The sequence below is a fragment of the Ips typographus genome, linkage group LG1, assembly GCF_016097725.1.
Source record: "Ips typographus isolate SLU linkage group LG1, UJ_Ityp_2.0, whole genome shotgun sequence".
Lineage (NCBI taxonomy): Eukaryota > Metazoa > Arthropoda > Insecta > Coleoptera > Curculionidae > Ips > Ips typographus.
In genome coordinates this window covers 30,036,869-30,051,173 of record NC_138422.1, presented here as the reverse complement: position 1 = coordinate 30,051,173, position 14,305 = coordinate 30,036,869, and the positions used below count along the sequence as shown (strand labels likewise).

General features: G+C 36.6%; 3 protein-coding genes and 2 long non-coding RNA genes across 8 annotated transcripts in view; 2 read left to right on the top strand and 3 right to left on the bottom strand.

Annotated features, from left to right (window-relative positions):
• LOC145727869 (uncharacterized) overlaps positions 1 to 14,305 on the bottom strand; it is a 100,836-nt gene that overhangs the window by 44,118 nt on the left and 42,413 nt on the right. The window lies entirely within an intron of this gene.
• Fdx1 (Adrenodoxin-like protein 1, mitochondrial Ferredoxin 1) lies at positions 4,290 to 5,158 on the top strand. Its single transcript, XM_081979381.1, has 4 exons — positions 4,290 to 4,531; positions 4,588 to 4,639; positions 4,697 to 4,824; positions 4,878 to 5,158. The coding sequence occupies exons 1-4, from the start codon at positions 4,426 to 4,428 to the stop codon at positions 5,099 to 5,101; spliced, it is 510 nt and encodes a 169-aa protein (XP_081835507.1). The 5' UTR covers positions 4,290 to 4,425; the 3' UTR covers positions 5,102 to 5,158.
• ND-SGDH (NADH dehydrogenase (ubiquinone) SGDH subunit) lies at positions 5,315 to 6,239 on the bottom strand. The gene is made up of 4 exons (XM_081979372.1): positions 6,056 to 6,239; positions 5,748 to 5,956; positions 5,585 to 5,691; positions 5,315 to 5,529 (listed from the first exon to the last, which is right to left on the bottom strand). The coding sequence occupies exons 1-4, from the start codon at positions 6,114 to 6,116 to the stop codon at positions 5,376 to 5,378; spliced, it is 531 nt and encodes a 176-aa protein (XP_081835498.1). The 5' UTR covers positions 6,117 to 6,239; the 3' UTR covers positions 5,315 to 5,375.
• On the bottom strand, positions 6,620 to 13,088 carry LOC145727670 (uncharacterized). 4 transcript variants are annotated; one of them, XM_081977451.1, is made up of 4 exons: positions 12,939 to 13,088; positions 8,094 to 8,226; positions 7,807 to 8,036; positions 6,620 to 7,320 (listed from the first exon to the last, which is right to left on the bottom strand). In XM_081977451.1, exons 1-4 carry the CDS (start codon positions 13,040 to 13,042, stop codon positions 6,786 to 6,788), a joined length of 1,002 nt encoding a protein of 333 aa, XP_081833577.1. In that variant the 5' UTR covers positions 13,043 to 13,088; the 3' UTR covers positions 6,620 to 6,785. The 4 variants fall into 4 exon arrangements, with proteins under 4 accessions (XP_081833577.1, XP_081833594.1, XP_081833604.1 ...); XM_081977468.1 differs by lacking the exon at positions 12,939 to 13,088 and adding an exon at positions 10,031 to 10,185; XM_081977478.1 differs by lacking the exon at positions 12,939 to 13,088 and adding an exon at positions 9,633 to 9,784.
• Positions 8,100 to 9,738, top strand: LOC145727878 (uncharacterized). Its single transcript, XR_014177944.1, has 2 exons — positions 8,100 to 8,236; positions 8,429 to 9,738. It is a non-coding gene; the product is annotated as an uncharacterized LOC145727878 (long non-coding RNA).

The following is a 14,305-nucleotide window of genomic DNA, read 5'->3' as shown; positions in this document are numbered from 1 at the left end:
AAAGAAGAAAAATAAACAAAATGCGAAGAAACATTTGTAAAAAGAGAGAAAAGAGTGTCTCTAGGAAAGAGAGACTACACGTCATTTTTGCTTAATAATAATTCACTTATATGAGGATTTTAGTGTTAGTCGCGTCTGTTTTTTTTCGGTTTCCGTTCACTGGATCAATTTTCATAAATGTACATTTGATAAGACAAATTGACACTTAAATTACCTCAATTATTTGATTAGTCAGAATTTTGACGTTTTCTTGCCTTACAGCATGATGATTATTATAATGACGTTTTAAATTTTACTGGCTTAAGACTAGAACTTTTGGTCATCAGGCAGACCAAAAACAAAGTTAACCTTGAGTTTGAATCCCAGGCAAAGTTTAAACACGCCGCCACTGGCTGACATAAACAACAGTAAACCAGCGGTGTAGGAGGGGGGATTTAAGAGAGTCAAAATGGCAAAGAGCACTCGCAAAGGTTTTACGAGTAAAAAGGTTACGCGCATTAAGTCAGGGAGTAAATTGTTATTTGGTGGGTAAACGTAAAGTTGTTACCTCCCCTAAGGGGCCTCTGATACAGATACACTCTCATTCCCGCCGCTCCCCCCAGCGCTACCGCCCCCCCTTCTGAGCCAAAGCCGCAGGCCGTAAATCTTTCAACCATAAAACCCAGGACTCTGCAATAAAAATATATTGTTCCAATAATCATAAATGCTCCATAAATTCGCGGAGAACAAAATATATACGTCCGCGCGCCCCCGTTATTTATCGGAAATATTTTGTATTCTTTCAAAAACGGGGCGCTTTTTACGGCCCCCCCGCTCGTAAATAATCGGCCCTCTCGATTCGAATACCTACTATATTAAGCCATAAATAAGCGTTATTAAACGTAGCGAATAAATTGAAACTTGCCATTGCAGCCGACCGTGTATCTTTTATTTTGCAATTTAACCTCCCTGGTCGATTTATTCCGATTGATATTTGTCCCGTTTCCGATACGATAACATGATCTAAATTCGTTTGATTTTTATTGAGATATCATAAATAATAATAATAAACTTTATTTGCCAACAAAATGATATACAAATCACAAAGCAACGTCAACGTACAAATGGTGTCTGTAACACCTTTACAAATAATCTTAAGATCTAAACTATGATCTGATGATGCTCTATTTCATTTTTGCTTAAATACATGTATAACGTTACAAAATATGCAGTAGATAATAGTATATACAATAATAAAAGACACCGGCAGTAATAAAAGTAAAATACACTTATGATATGATTTTTTTTTCAAAATCTGTATAATCACCGCCCTCTGTACAAGAAAGCCAAGAAGGTGCATGCCAAAAATTCCAATATGGCCGAAATATGGGATTGACAGTTTGCATTTGTTTGTATTGTGGAGATTGAGTTTTTGGATGATTAAATTAATTTTTAAGGTTTAAAGTCAAGACTTGGGATTACTTGCCAAAGTAATTGTTGTTTATATGTTTATTGTTCTAGTGAAAGTGTAGTTTGTGTTCATTTTATTGTGTTATCACTATTGTTATTGTTCCTTCATTGTTCTATAATTTGTGGTTGGTTTTTTAACTTAAATTCTATTGCCTCTACAATATGCCGTCCACTGGTTGTTTGGCAAATTTCTAAAAGCAATTTGGTGAAAGGCCCAAAAGTATCAGTCTTTTACTTTCCAAAAGACCCTGCTCGAACCCAACAGTGGTTGAAAGCTTTGAAGTGGAATGATTTTACTCCAACACAATACTCAGTGGTAAGTACAATATGCTTTCTCATTCAGTAAACTTATTGCCTCTTACATACATTGGTATGTGACTTATGTGAGTTACATTTTGAGGCCGCCTGCATTTTGAGAGCAACAAAGGTTTACTCTGAAGAAACAGGACAGCTTTTAGAAGTTCTATTGGCACATTTACATTTTAAAAGAAAGGTCTTGGTAATAATATAAAACCCATTTACCAGTTTTGCTTACCTAGATTCAAGGATTTCCAAATTTTCTTTGATTGAGCAGTTTTTACATTAGTTTGTTGTACTTTCCAAGACAAAGGGTTCTAACCAAACTTGCTTTGGCTGGACTTTATTGGATATAAAAAGCCATATCTATACATATCTGGATCAGGAATGAAACGTTCTTTGATTTTTCACTCACAACTTCTAATCAACTACACGAAAAAATAAAAATAAACATATTTTCTACTGCATCTCCATAGGTTTGTGTACAAAAAAAATCCGATAACGCCGCCATTAAAAGTTACATTCTAGGCTTTCTTGTAAAGAAGGCGGTGGTATAATTCATCGGTTCGTTTATTACTGCAACCAACAATACACCAGGTTCACATCTGCTCGTGGAAGATGTGGCAACATAGAGCATAGTCCCAACTGACAGTCGGCTAAACATTTTGAGGTTAGGAATTTTCAAAAGTTGAAAAACACCAAAAACTACAAACAGAAGAAATAAAAACTTAATTTAGGGTTGTTTAAGTTTATTAATTAGTGTTGTTATTGCGAGACCTTCGTAGAATTTAAGATTTTTCTTCACCAAACTGGAAAACTTGCAACATTTGGTGGTAAACAAAGGCGGAAAGTTCCAATCAAACTTTGGCTTGGGAACAACAACCACATTCTATTTAAATTATCGGGAAAGAACATCACAGATAGGTGCATTCAAACGAGTCATTAACAGCCCAATACCAAAGTTTCAAAAATTATTCCATAAAATTTGCAAGAAAGGAAAGGCAATGTGTGTATCCTGGGGGCTATTAAATCCTAAAGCAGTGTTTTAACTTATAACAGAATTGTTGGTGTTTTAAGAACTCGCTTCTTGGTTTTGTGATATAGATTGCTTATTTATTCCCATTTGTAAATTTACCCAGCATTAAATACATATCAATTTGGTTTTGTTGTGTGATTTATTTAACATGTTTTTTCAATTTCAGTTCAATTCATTGTAAGAGCAGGTAGGTACCTCAGTTTAAAAGAAAATAAAAGAAATAAAGAAATTTTCTAATTTTATGATTGTTTATGAAAAAAACTAGACTTTTTAGATAAAAAAGAAACTTGAGTGTACTTTTTAAAGATTTTATTCGTTTTAAATTTGCCTAAATTGACATAAAGTAACGCCAGAAAGCCACGTATTGAGTTACCCATTCCTAAGGGAGCCAACACACCCACTTTAGGGAAATTTTTGCATAATTTTGCAGTTTCACATTGTTGTCGCGGCCATCCGTTCCCTCATAAAAGCGTATTAACCCGGGAGCAAAAATCAGCGCTCTTTGAGAGCGAAAGAAAATTAGAAAAGGCCAATTTCGGTCCCGTTTTGGTGTATGAAACGTGTCAGAGGCACGCGCCCCGGAAAAGCCCCTTCCAGAAGCATACACAAGCGAAAAGAGGTTGATTGACGGCTTTGTCGCTCGCTTAAGTAGCGAAATTTCGCTTTGCTTTTGAAAACATTCGTGAAAGGACCGCGCAACGATTAAAATTTAGGTATTTTTTTGCTCGCACGCTATCCTCATAAAGGAAATGGCGCAGAGTGGAAAATCACTCTGACAGCTCATAAATTTGAGTCTGGAATATGAGTTTTATACTATAATTTGCCAAAATCCTTGTTAAATAGAAGTTTTGTGTGGGAGCTATTCAAAAAGTTTTTACTTTGGTCATTTTAGTTCACATTTGCTCAGCATATTTAGTGGTCACATTTTTGGATTTGGATTGTTATAAACTAAGAATCACATGACACCTTGATCACAAAATCACACGAAGGACACGTGACCTTTGGATCATCACAAATGCACCTCGATAGGATGTAACTTTTACCTTCTATACACTTTTTTGGTACCATGCACCATTTTACCTTGAAAAATTAAAAACTAGAATTGTCAAGAAATTTCAAGTGAAAATTTTTTATTTTCAAAATTAATCTCAACTGACTAAATACCTCCAAAGTAATAGTACAAAAATGTAAAAACAAATTATTTTTTCCAATTTTTAAGGAAAATTACATCACATTTTCTGGAAGAAAGAAAATTTACAAAGTTATCATCCATATCTCGGAAACCAATGTCGAAAATTTTCTTCTCATTTTTAAGATTAAACTAATCTTTCAGATAAACACAAGAAAAAACAATTAATTTATTAGAAACACTTAGAACATGCTTAGAACCATTAATAAATACTTTTGGACGATTTGGTGAACACCAGTTTCAATGCGACACTACGTCCACATACTACGCCCTCTATCAAACAGCTGATAATGACAGTTTACTGTATTACCTTTTTTGACAGCCTAAAAAACTTAGGTTAGCTACAGCCAGACCATCAATATTTACTTTTAACAATTTGGGGGACATTCTACTTTTTAAAACATTAGAAAGCCCCCATTTAACGTCTAGATGAGCCCGAAAACAACCAGCCGCCATGTCTAGTGCCTTATTTCGAACTTTAGGTTGTCTGCAAGTGTCCTCGAGTTTATTCAAAAAAACCATTAACTCAGGTCGTCTTAAAACCCTTCATAACACTCCAGGTAGTGGTTATTTAATGCTTTGCCTGGTGGAATTGTTACTATTTTGTGTATTTTAGCACTACAGCATGGTGAGTATGAGTGGCAAGATCCAAAGTCTGAAGATGAATGGTAAGTTGACTCACATTGGTTTCAAACTATTTGAATGAACTATTTTTTGTTCTTTAGTGTAAATGTGGTGTTTATTACTAAAGATGGTGAGCGAGTGCCTATTCGAGGCAAAGTGGGTGATAACCTACTTTATTTAGCTCATAGGTATGAAATCCCTATGGAAGGTGCTTGTGAGGCTTCTCTAGGTAATTCACAATCAAGCACAACAAAATCAAAACACTTTACTGACTAATTACAGCCTGCACAACGTGTCACATCTATGTACATGGAGATTTTTATGAAAAACTGTCAGAGCCCCAAGAACAAGAAGATGATTTACTGGATATGGCGCCGTTTTTAAAGGAAAACTCACGGTTAGGTTGTCAGATTGTTTTGTCAAAGGAATTGGAAGGCCTGGAAGTTGAACTACCCAAAGCAACCAGGAACTTCTATGTGGATGGTCACACTCCTAAACCTCATTAATTGTAGCGTACATATTTGTGAATAAAGACTGCTGGAGGAGTTTTGTTATTAAAAGTTTTTAACAGTGTTCCTCTTTTGACTTATATATTTTTGTCTTTTATGGCATAGAATAAAGGATAATAAAACTTTCATCTGTATTTCTGTTTACAGATTTGGTTACAGTCACCATTTGTCAAGAAGTTTTATTGAAAGTGTCAAGAAAAATTGGCAAAATCTATTTACAAGTAACTTTAATGAAAACAGTCTACAAAAACTACAAATAAATGTACATGACTTAAACTTCAACAGTGCTGATGTCATCAAGGTCTCTAATTTCATCAGCTTTTTCTTTGACCACTTTGTAGTAATTGCTTGCTGGAGGCATAAAGTAGTAGGCTTGATAATCGCTCCTCTCATACATTTTGTCTTTAATCTTCAATTCCAGTTCCCTATAATTATTTTTAAAGTCACTGGCACAAAACACTGTTAGTTTTCAACTATTACCTGAGACGTATTTTCTCATGTTCCGTAAACAAATAGGTCAAGTATTTTTCATAATCTTGTTGTGGATTGGTGTACAGGTACCTTGCCAGAAACCGGGTGACTGGGCTCTACAAGCCACAACATATAAAAACACATCTTAGCAGTAAAGAGTGGTACAACTCACCTTGTAATATTCCCAATATTTGGGAGTGTAACCTTCTGGGATTTCGGACAAAGTGGCAGGGCCTATAAACAGATTCATTCCAGTGACAAACAAACTGCATGGTATCACCCCAAGCATCACATAAAAGTGGAAATAATCCTTAAATTTAGTCCAGGACCATCTGGACGGTTCCATTGGAAACACTCGATGGTCGGACATTTGTTTGCTGCCTGTAAACAGTTTCCTTGTGTTAAAGGGTCAAAAAGTTTTGATGGAGACCCAACTAGTTGGAGCATAACCTTAAATGTTACATAAGAGGAGAAACTCACCAGACTTGGATTGAGACCTAAGCGTCTGCAGCAGGGGTCTTAGTTTACTTAAGAGCGTCATTTTTGTTTACTTTATACGTAGTATTTCCCTTAGGAAAGAGGTTTTTGTTGGAAACTGGAAATTTGCAGTTTATTTACTTCTCCCAACTTCTCCTTGGTGGGATTGACAGTCAGCTGTTATGGCCACTGTCGTAGTGTCGTCTGTCAAATTGCTGTTACCATGACTAATGAGCATTAGTCTTACTAGAAATGCCATGGTCCGCCATGGATCAATTTTAATTTATGGATCAGGATAATAATCTACTAGATCAGAAACAAGAGATCTATAAGAGCTAATAATAAATGAGAATACGTTTTGTGATTAATACGAGTGTGATGTCAGACAACGGGGCACATGATACGTGTTTTTTAATCACGTCAATTGACCCTACAGAGTAGTAGTACCATGTTTCAACGCAAATAGGAATAAAAAAAGTATACAGGGTGTGTCAAAAACAACGGCATTTTGGATAAAAAATATAACTTTCTGACTTATGATCTCACTTGTGTTAAAGAAAACAAGTATTTTGCTTAAAAAAAAAACAATTTACTGACAAATAAATATATAAATTATCTACATAAGGCATCTCCCGAATATCACAAAGTCCTTAAAATCTAATCGAACACACAACAAACACAACACACTTGACTCAGATAATACTGTGTGGAACGAGCTGTCATAACAGCGTTGTCAAATGTTCCGTCTGACGGTTAAGTCTAATGGAGCGTCCATTTGCATGGACGCCATTTTGTCGTCCAAATCGTACGGTCGGTACAGTTTGCTTTTGTTTTCGTACCGATCGACGAAACCGTACCGGTCGTTTTTGTACGGATGACAGCTGTCAATGTCCGCATTGACAGAGGTGATGACAGACACTCGGTTGTTTTCCAACAGCGTTGCCGGCTGGTCCGATTCGGGCGTGTAGTGTTTGTAGGTTTTGACATGTTTGCGCAGACTGCTCGGATCGGTGTAGCGCTTAGGACACCCGGGCACTTTGCACTGGTACGGTTTCTCCACCGAGTGTGTGCGAGTGTGTTTGAAGCGATCACTTGAGTTGGAGTACGCTTTGCCGCACCCCAACACCGGACACACGTACGGTTTCTCGCCGCTGTGCGAACGCGAGTGGATTTTTAGATTTTCCGCCCTCGAAAATGACTTGTCGCATTGGAAACATTTGTGCGGCTTTTCGTTGGTGTGCGTTCTTACGTGTACCAACATTTTGTATCTGTAAACAACAAAAATTGAAATGAGTGAATAATACTATAATTTTCAAGTGAATTGGCAACAGTGTGTTTACTGTCATGAAGTACCCGACATTTTCTATGTCCATTTTCTGTAGTAACATTTCACCTTTTTGGTTCTTCATTTTGAAGTTAGAAAACCAGGCTTAAACCGCCATTATTGAAGGACTAGTTTTAATCTTGATCAAGACTCTCTAGGGTCTAGAGGGCGCATAGAAAAATTCAACTTTAATCTGGATTATGTTCGGTGCATACGTTCCTAAGCTGAAAATAGTGGCAACACTGGACAAAGATGTTATAAATCTTTTTTTACAAATGACGTACATTTACTGGAGCGAGCAAAGTAATTTTGACAGTCATTGACATTGAAATTAGAAAGTTGATCACGGTTCAGAAAAACCCCTGTACAGGGTGTTTTAATAAACGAGACACGCCTGTTTTTCTGAAGATTTTTAAGCAAAATAGTATACCTAGCGTTGAATCCTTTATTGTTACGAGAACATCCCTCCCAGCCACAGTGAAAGAGTCCATCGGGCCCCCCAGCCGAGTGGCACTGCCCTACGTGACTAGCAAGTTCGGTTAAAGACTGAAAGATGGCACCACAGTTTTTCCACAAACACTGTTTCTTCTCCTCTTTTTTGGGGATGGCTATGGAGTGAGAGGGTACCTCAATACTGGACAGAGAGTTGTCACTGTCACTCTGTAAAAATTACATACCAATATAAGTTTTTTGTTACTTTGAAACAAAGTGACTTACCTGAGTGCTGTTGCTGGGGGATGTGATCATCGGATAGTCTTCCGGCTCCATGGGGGCCACCAAAGGAAAGTAGACCTCGGAGAGAGACGCGGAGTAGGGGTAGTGATAGTGCAGAGGCTGTCCCACCACCATCCTGTTGTAAGGTAGAAACATTTTCAACGGATGCGTTTTGCAGGATATGTATCAAGTGTATATGTAACAAACGTTCGCAATGTAATAAACCGCTTAATCAAAATCCCGCATATTTCAAGCGAAACTGGTTATGAGCTTAAAAATACATTTAAACAATTTTAATCGTGTCGTGACTGATAAGGATTGTATGTTTGTTTTTGCAGGATTGGATTCGGTGCGGAAGTGTTCCTTTTGCATATTTAGTTTATGGAGTGGACTCTAAGATCTACAGACCTGAACCCGTTTGACTTTGTCAACATCAACGCAACAGTAGCCTCAAATGACATGTCTTAAGAGGTTACCTGACCAACTGTCATGAAGTCTGGATAACTTTCTCACGAGCAAATGTCGAAGAATCCAGTACTGGAGTGTAGTATAAAGCATCAAGGGGGGGCAAAGTCACAATCATATTTACATTTAAGACGTTGTTACGTCGTTTGATCCGGTTCTAACTGGTTCGTGGATGCTTCTCCTTGTCGTGGGGGTTTGATAAGAGTAGCAAAACGAGTTTGTGACTTGACCTCGCGACCGGTTTAAACTGGTTGGGGCGCCTTCTTATCACACTTTGTGGGACTTGTTTCACCAGTCTGCGACTGGGGGACGACGGGGGGAATTTATTATTAACGGTTTGTTTGTGTTTTGGGTTTTCAGGATATATTGGTTTATCGTTGGATTAGGGCTGTTGCTCTTTTGATGACGTTCAGACAGACCTAATAATTCTCATGTTTGACTTTTCGAACAAATTTAGCTTGGTATTATAAGTCTTACAGTATAATTATACATTTATTTTGTTGTTGATTCGGAACCGGTTCGAACTGGTTCAATCGGTAGTTCCTAGACAGCCCCACGCAGTCGGATTATCGGAACAATGATGCAGTGTGATGGCGCTTTAAAAAAGTTTTTATCATATCTCGAGAACTGAATGAGAGTTGACGTGGGCAATTTTTAATAACATGGCATTTTCAACTTAGATTAGATTTAGTAGATTTTTTTCATGGAACATTATATTCGTTAAGTTGAATGTTGATTCCAAGTGAAATGCGCAGGCTCTTATGCTAGAGGTCTACATGTGCAAGCATTTGAGCAAATCTCAGTATATTGAGTAGTTTGTGATTGGTCAGAAAAAGTCTGTTCGCTTTATATAAATTATTCAAAAGTTGGTGTGTACTTAAACAAGGGGATTTATTATTTAATTTTGACGGATATCAGCAAGCAAATATACGCCGTAAAGAAGTTTTCCTGTTTTTGGCAAAGTATCACAATTTTCAGTTAAATTTACACTAACAGTAAAACCCAAATTGGTTTAACGGCGAAAAAATAGGATTTACGTTGTCATTGATAAAAACAGATAATTATTGAGATATTTACTTGGAGTATACTTGAAGTGGAGGTTAATTGTTGTCGCCAGACAGCTTTTTTTAGGTTTTTAAGCCTGGAGGATTTGAAACTTTTAATAAACACCCGGTTTCGTAACTTTCTGATGTTTACTTAATCCGAACCGATTAACTACAAGGTTTTAGCGCTTCGCACTGCTTTGCACGATGACCAAAACTTATTGACTTTCCTTTGATTGAACCAGTGAAAAATTATCTCTCTGCTGGTGGTACCGATAACGTACCACTATGAAACAACGTAATCAGTAAACCGGTTTTACCACCCTTTGCCATGGTGCGAGCAGCTGATAGCGCGCGCGGTCAATAGGTTTCAGGTCAGGTCGGCGCGATGGACACTCGATAATATACACCAACAATGTGACGGGTACCTACCAGATCAGAGGCGTCAAGTGCACTTTCAAACTTTACTTTTACACGGATTGTTTCAATTGAAAGTGCTCGAGCAGTAAATAGCATAGACTGAATTATGACGTGCGTTTGGCGGAGGGTCTTAAAAAACTACTACTGGTCCCTATATGGGCGAACCGAACTGTTATTAGTTTGTCCCCTGCATGGGTCCGACCACTGGCAGCGGGTGTCGCCTTTTTTATTCGGGTGTATAAAAAAGCACATGTTATGCGCCCGACCAGTGGCGTATCAATTGCCAATTTTGAGAGTACAGTTATGGCCCAAGAAACGGACTGAGAATTATATTTATTATATTCTACATATTCGAACGACATCTGTCACCATTGCTATTGGCGTTTCAAGATAAGAGATGCTCCCTCTGGTGATCAGTTATGAAAACGGTTTCGGGCATTCCAGCTGTCATGGCAATAGTTGACGTGAAGAAAATTTCTCTTTGGTCGAATTTCAAAATGAAGAAAAGTGTTTATGGTACGATCTTTTGGGATATAGAAGTTAAAGGATCCTCGTGAATCATAATCATCCCTGACCAATCAGTAGGTCTGTTCGCAGAAGCAATCCCTGACTGGTTTCCAACTCAAAAACAGTAAATGTCAAGTTTTATTGGTTGAATGCTCACGTGACTATGACGTATTTCGACTTGTGACCAATGGAAGTATCTATTTCTCTGTTTACTAGTCGGAGATTCTCTCTGCGAACATACTAAGTCGTAGTAATATAATTATAGTAAATATTTTACTTTACCAGGAAAATTTGACTGGTAAATTACAGATACTGTGTTTCTGGCAGTTTTCTCCCTGACTGTACCAAATTTTGTAATGTTTTTTCATGTTATTGAATAGGAAATTTAATAAGGATTCCAAAAAAGTGCTTAAAACAGTCATTTTATTACTCTAAGTGAGTTTTACAGGCGATTTTGTTCCTAACTTTTCTTGCAAATCGTCTTTCAGAAAGTTTATACTTTGACACCACTTTTCTCCAAGACTTTACCTGATTTTGTAGTTTTTTTAAGTTATTAAATGGGAAATTAATGAAGATTCCAAAAATGTACTTAAAAACCTAATCCGGTGACTCCAAGTGCGTTTTACAAGCGATTTTGTACCTGACTGTCCTTAACAGTATTCAATTTTCAAGTTACAATTTAACTGATTTGTAAATTGGTTGCACCAAACAGTTTTTCCTAAATAACTCAAAAACGGTGAAAGTTACAAAAAAATTACAAGAGACCAAAAATGTTCCTAATCAACTCCTTAACCGAACACCGTAAAATTGCAGGACAGTTTTTGCTTGCAGTATACAGGATGTGCATGAAAAGTATGGTGGTTTACTATTTTTGTCACCATGTAGGCAATTTTTAAGATAGATTTTTTTGCTTTACACCACCGGAAAGAGGAACTCAAGACGGTTAATTTGAACCTCCCTGAACTCCCAAAAATAACTGAGTTACAGGGTGTTCAAATTTCCAGATCATAATTTCAACTGATTAACATATTTGTTGCACCAAAACAGTGAATAACAGCATTTGCAAGGACTTTTTAGTCATTACTGATTGAATGTTTTGAATAAGTTTGATGATTCAAAGACAGTTACCAACAATATGCACAGATTTTTAGTAACCCGGCAATATTATGTTTAGCTGTCAAATTCTGCTCCAATGTAGGATAGGAGGCAAATTATAAGATCTTTAAAGTGTAATCAGGCCAATTTGAAAAAACTCATATTTAGTTTACTGTTTTGCCCAAATAGCTTATATTAAATAAGGATATTGGATTCGTCTACTTTTGGAGAACATGCTGTCATGATTATTATCATCTTGAAGATGAGATTTACTCAAATCTCCCTCACCTCCTAGTTGCATGATAATATCGTCATAACTGGCATCAGATTCATCCTGACCATTCATTCTAATATTCTAGTAAATAAAGAAAATTTAAATAAATAAGCTTGAATAAAAATTCTATAATAGGGATGCCAAGTTATTTTTAAGGTAAATAACTAAACCTATCTAACTTACTTTCTACCTAAAAATCCTGCTTCTAAATATATCGTTGAAACTTCAAATATCTTTAACACAAAAAATTACAAACTACTTACAACTAATACTCTTCGTCAAAGAGTCCAGTTGACCAATCTTCTTCTTTTCCGTTGAGGTGGATTTTTTACTGCAAAAGCTGTATCTCATCGGTAACAGCCGGGAGGTCTCCTCGGTTATCGATTTAACCACTTCTGGAATAGGTCCTCCATCACAATCTGCTCCATATCATAACGTGGACTAGACGGTACAATTGCTGGTAGCACTCGGTATTACACCCAGTAACTTCCGTTCCGGAAGGAAACAGCTTTCTAAGATCCCCTGATCTTCAATAGTCTGATTTTTGCGCGAATTTTTTAGAAAACTGACTTTCCAGCTCTCATTAAAAGTCTCTCTTGACAATCAACAACCAAAAACCTTTTTTCCCATCTTCTACTTCCACGTACCACCTTTTTCACCTCCTTTGAAGTTCATCAAGTAATACTGTTAATTTTCTTAATAACTACATACAATCCTACTAAAACTAACTATAATGGTAAACACTTGACATCCCTACAAAAAAGTACCTTTTCTATAAATTAAATAAATAAATTTTCTTTATTTTCTTGAAAAAAATCCTTATTTTCAAGACAATACAATCTAAGTTTGTTTAGTGAAGGGATCGGAAACTATACCCAAACTGGTGGAATTACAACTTTTTTTCTGCTATTTTTGTACTGTCCAATATCGGTCATTTTGATTTTAAAGCTTTTATTCACCTCATAAGTAAAAAATGGTGAAACGCTACTGACGTGGATCAAAACCTAGACCCCATACAAAGACCATTTAAATAAGCTCTCTCACCGATGGCCCACCGTCGATTCATTCGTTCTTCTCTGTCCAACCCATATTGTGTCAAGCATCGTCCCGTCTCTGTCTGGCCCCCAGCAAGGATGTCCCACCACCATCGATGTGTCGATCCGATTTGTTACGTCACTATCACCATAGGAGTAGTTGCATACGTCGATGGTCCTAGCCCTGGTTTATCCTGAGGGAAATGCGTGTCTCCTGCATCGATCCTCCGCTCCTTTGTTTCCCTAACCCGCGTCCTACATATTTAAAAATAGATTAATAGATTATATGCCCCTCTAGGGAGGGTCTGACCTCTATATTTTATCTGCCATGGACGGACTTAATTGAGATACCAGCGATATTGACGAAGGGCAGCAATACGAATCACTCGCCTATATTATCCTACTTGTTGGAATCCTAAGATCTACAAGTAGTTGTATATTAATTAAAAAGCAAACCTTAATTAATTGTGAAATGTAAAAATTTATAAGGTCCAGATAAAATGGTGATTACTGATTACAAATCAGTAATTGAACTTACACTGTAAATATTAAATAAGGTCCCAACCTTAAATGGTTTAGGGTCAGGGGTTATGACGACTTTTAGCGTTTAATCGCGTATTTATACTAATTTAATGTTTAAACAGCATCAATTGCATATTTCTGCCTCATTTGAAGCCTAATTTTAGATAATCAATTTTTAAAGAAAACACTATACGTTACATTTATTTAGAAGAATCCCATAAGGTTATTATTGAGTGAGTGTTCACCAATGTGTCGAATATAGGCAATCATATCTAATACGGAGCCTAAAAAATTAGTCAGATTCTCCATAAATATATAAATTTTACTTTGCACGACATAAGCTAACAGACACTGAAAAAACTGTCCCTACATTATTCCCAATCATCTAGAAAAATTTATTATATCGCAGAAATAAATTTATTTGCACCATCTAGTCCTATACATGCACCAATAAAATTAACTTGGCAGTAACGTTAAAAACCAACAAATTACCTTTGATCCTGACCTTTGGAATTAGATTTTTTCACCTTTCTTGGCAGAAACTACTTTTATTTTAAATGTCAGTGAAAACGAATAACAAAGTATAAAAAAATGTCGTACAAAAATTAGATAGAGAATATTTAGAGCCGAATTAGCCTCTAATAGAAAGTGGGTTTGTATCACTTTTCATTACCTAAATAAATTCAAATAATCCAAACTTATGTTTCAAAAATCATAACTCTGGTTAATGACAAATTACACTAACATATTTAAGGAAATCATAGGTTTCAACTAAGATGGGATTTGACTGTGACAGGACATGTGCATAATGTCACAGTCAAATTAAAACTTACCATGTCAGTGCAATGGGCCCTA

Bases quoted from the DNA above. Each gene is read 5' to 3' on its own strand.
- Fdx1 (XM_081979381.1), top strand. From the start codon at position 4,426: ATGTCTAGTGCCTTATTTCGAACTTTAGGTTGTCTGCAAGTGTCCTCG. The intron at 4,532-4,587 runs GTAGTGGTTATT...TGTGTATTTTAG, and splicing joins AACCCTTCATAACACTCCAG to CACTACAGCATGGTGAGTAT. The intron at 4,640-4,696 runs GTAAGTTGACTC...TTTGTTCTTTAG, and splicing joins CCAAAGTCTGAAGATGAATG to TGTAAATGTGGTGTTTATTA.
- ND-SGDH (XM_081979372.1), bottom strand. From the start codon at position 6,116: ATGACGCTCTTAAGTAAACTAAGACCCCTGCTGCAGACGCTTAGGTCT. The intron at 5,692-5,747 runs GTGAGTTGTACC...TGTGGCTTGTAG, and splicing joins AATATTGGGAATATTACAAG to AGCCCAGTCACCCGGTTTCT. The intron at 5,530-5,584 runs GTAATAGTTGAA...AAATAATTATAG, and splicing joins CATGAGAAAATACGTCTCAG to GGAACTGGAATTGAAGATTA.
- LOC145727670 (XM_081977451.1), bottom strand. From the start codon at position 13,042: ATGGTGGTGGGACATCCTTGCTGGGGGCCAGACAGAGACGGGACGATG. The intron at 8,227-12,938 runs GTGAGAGAGCTT...ACCTTACAACAG, and splicing joins GAATCGACGGTGGGCCATCG to GATGGTGGTGGGACAGCCTC. The intron at 8,037-8,093 runs GTAAGTCACTTT...TAATTTTTACAG, and splicing joins CCCCCAGCAACAGCACTCAG to AGTGACAGTGACAACTCTCT.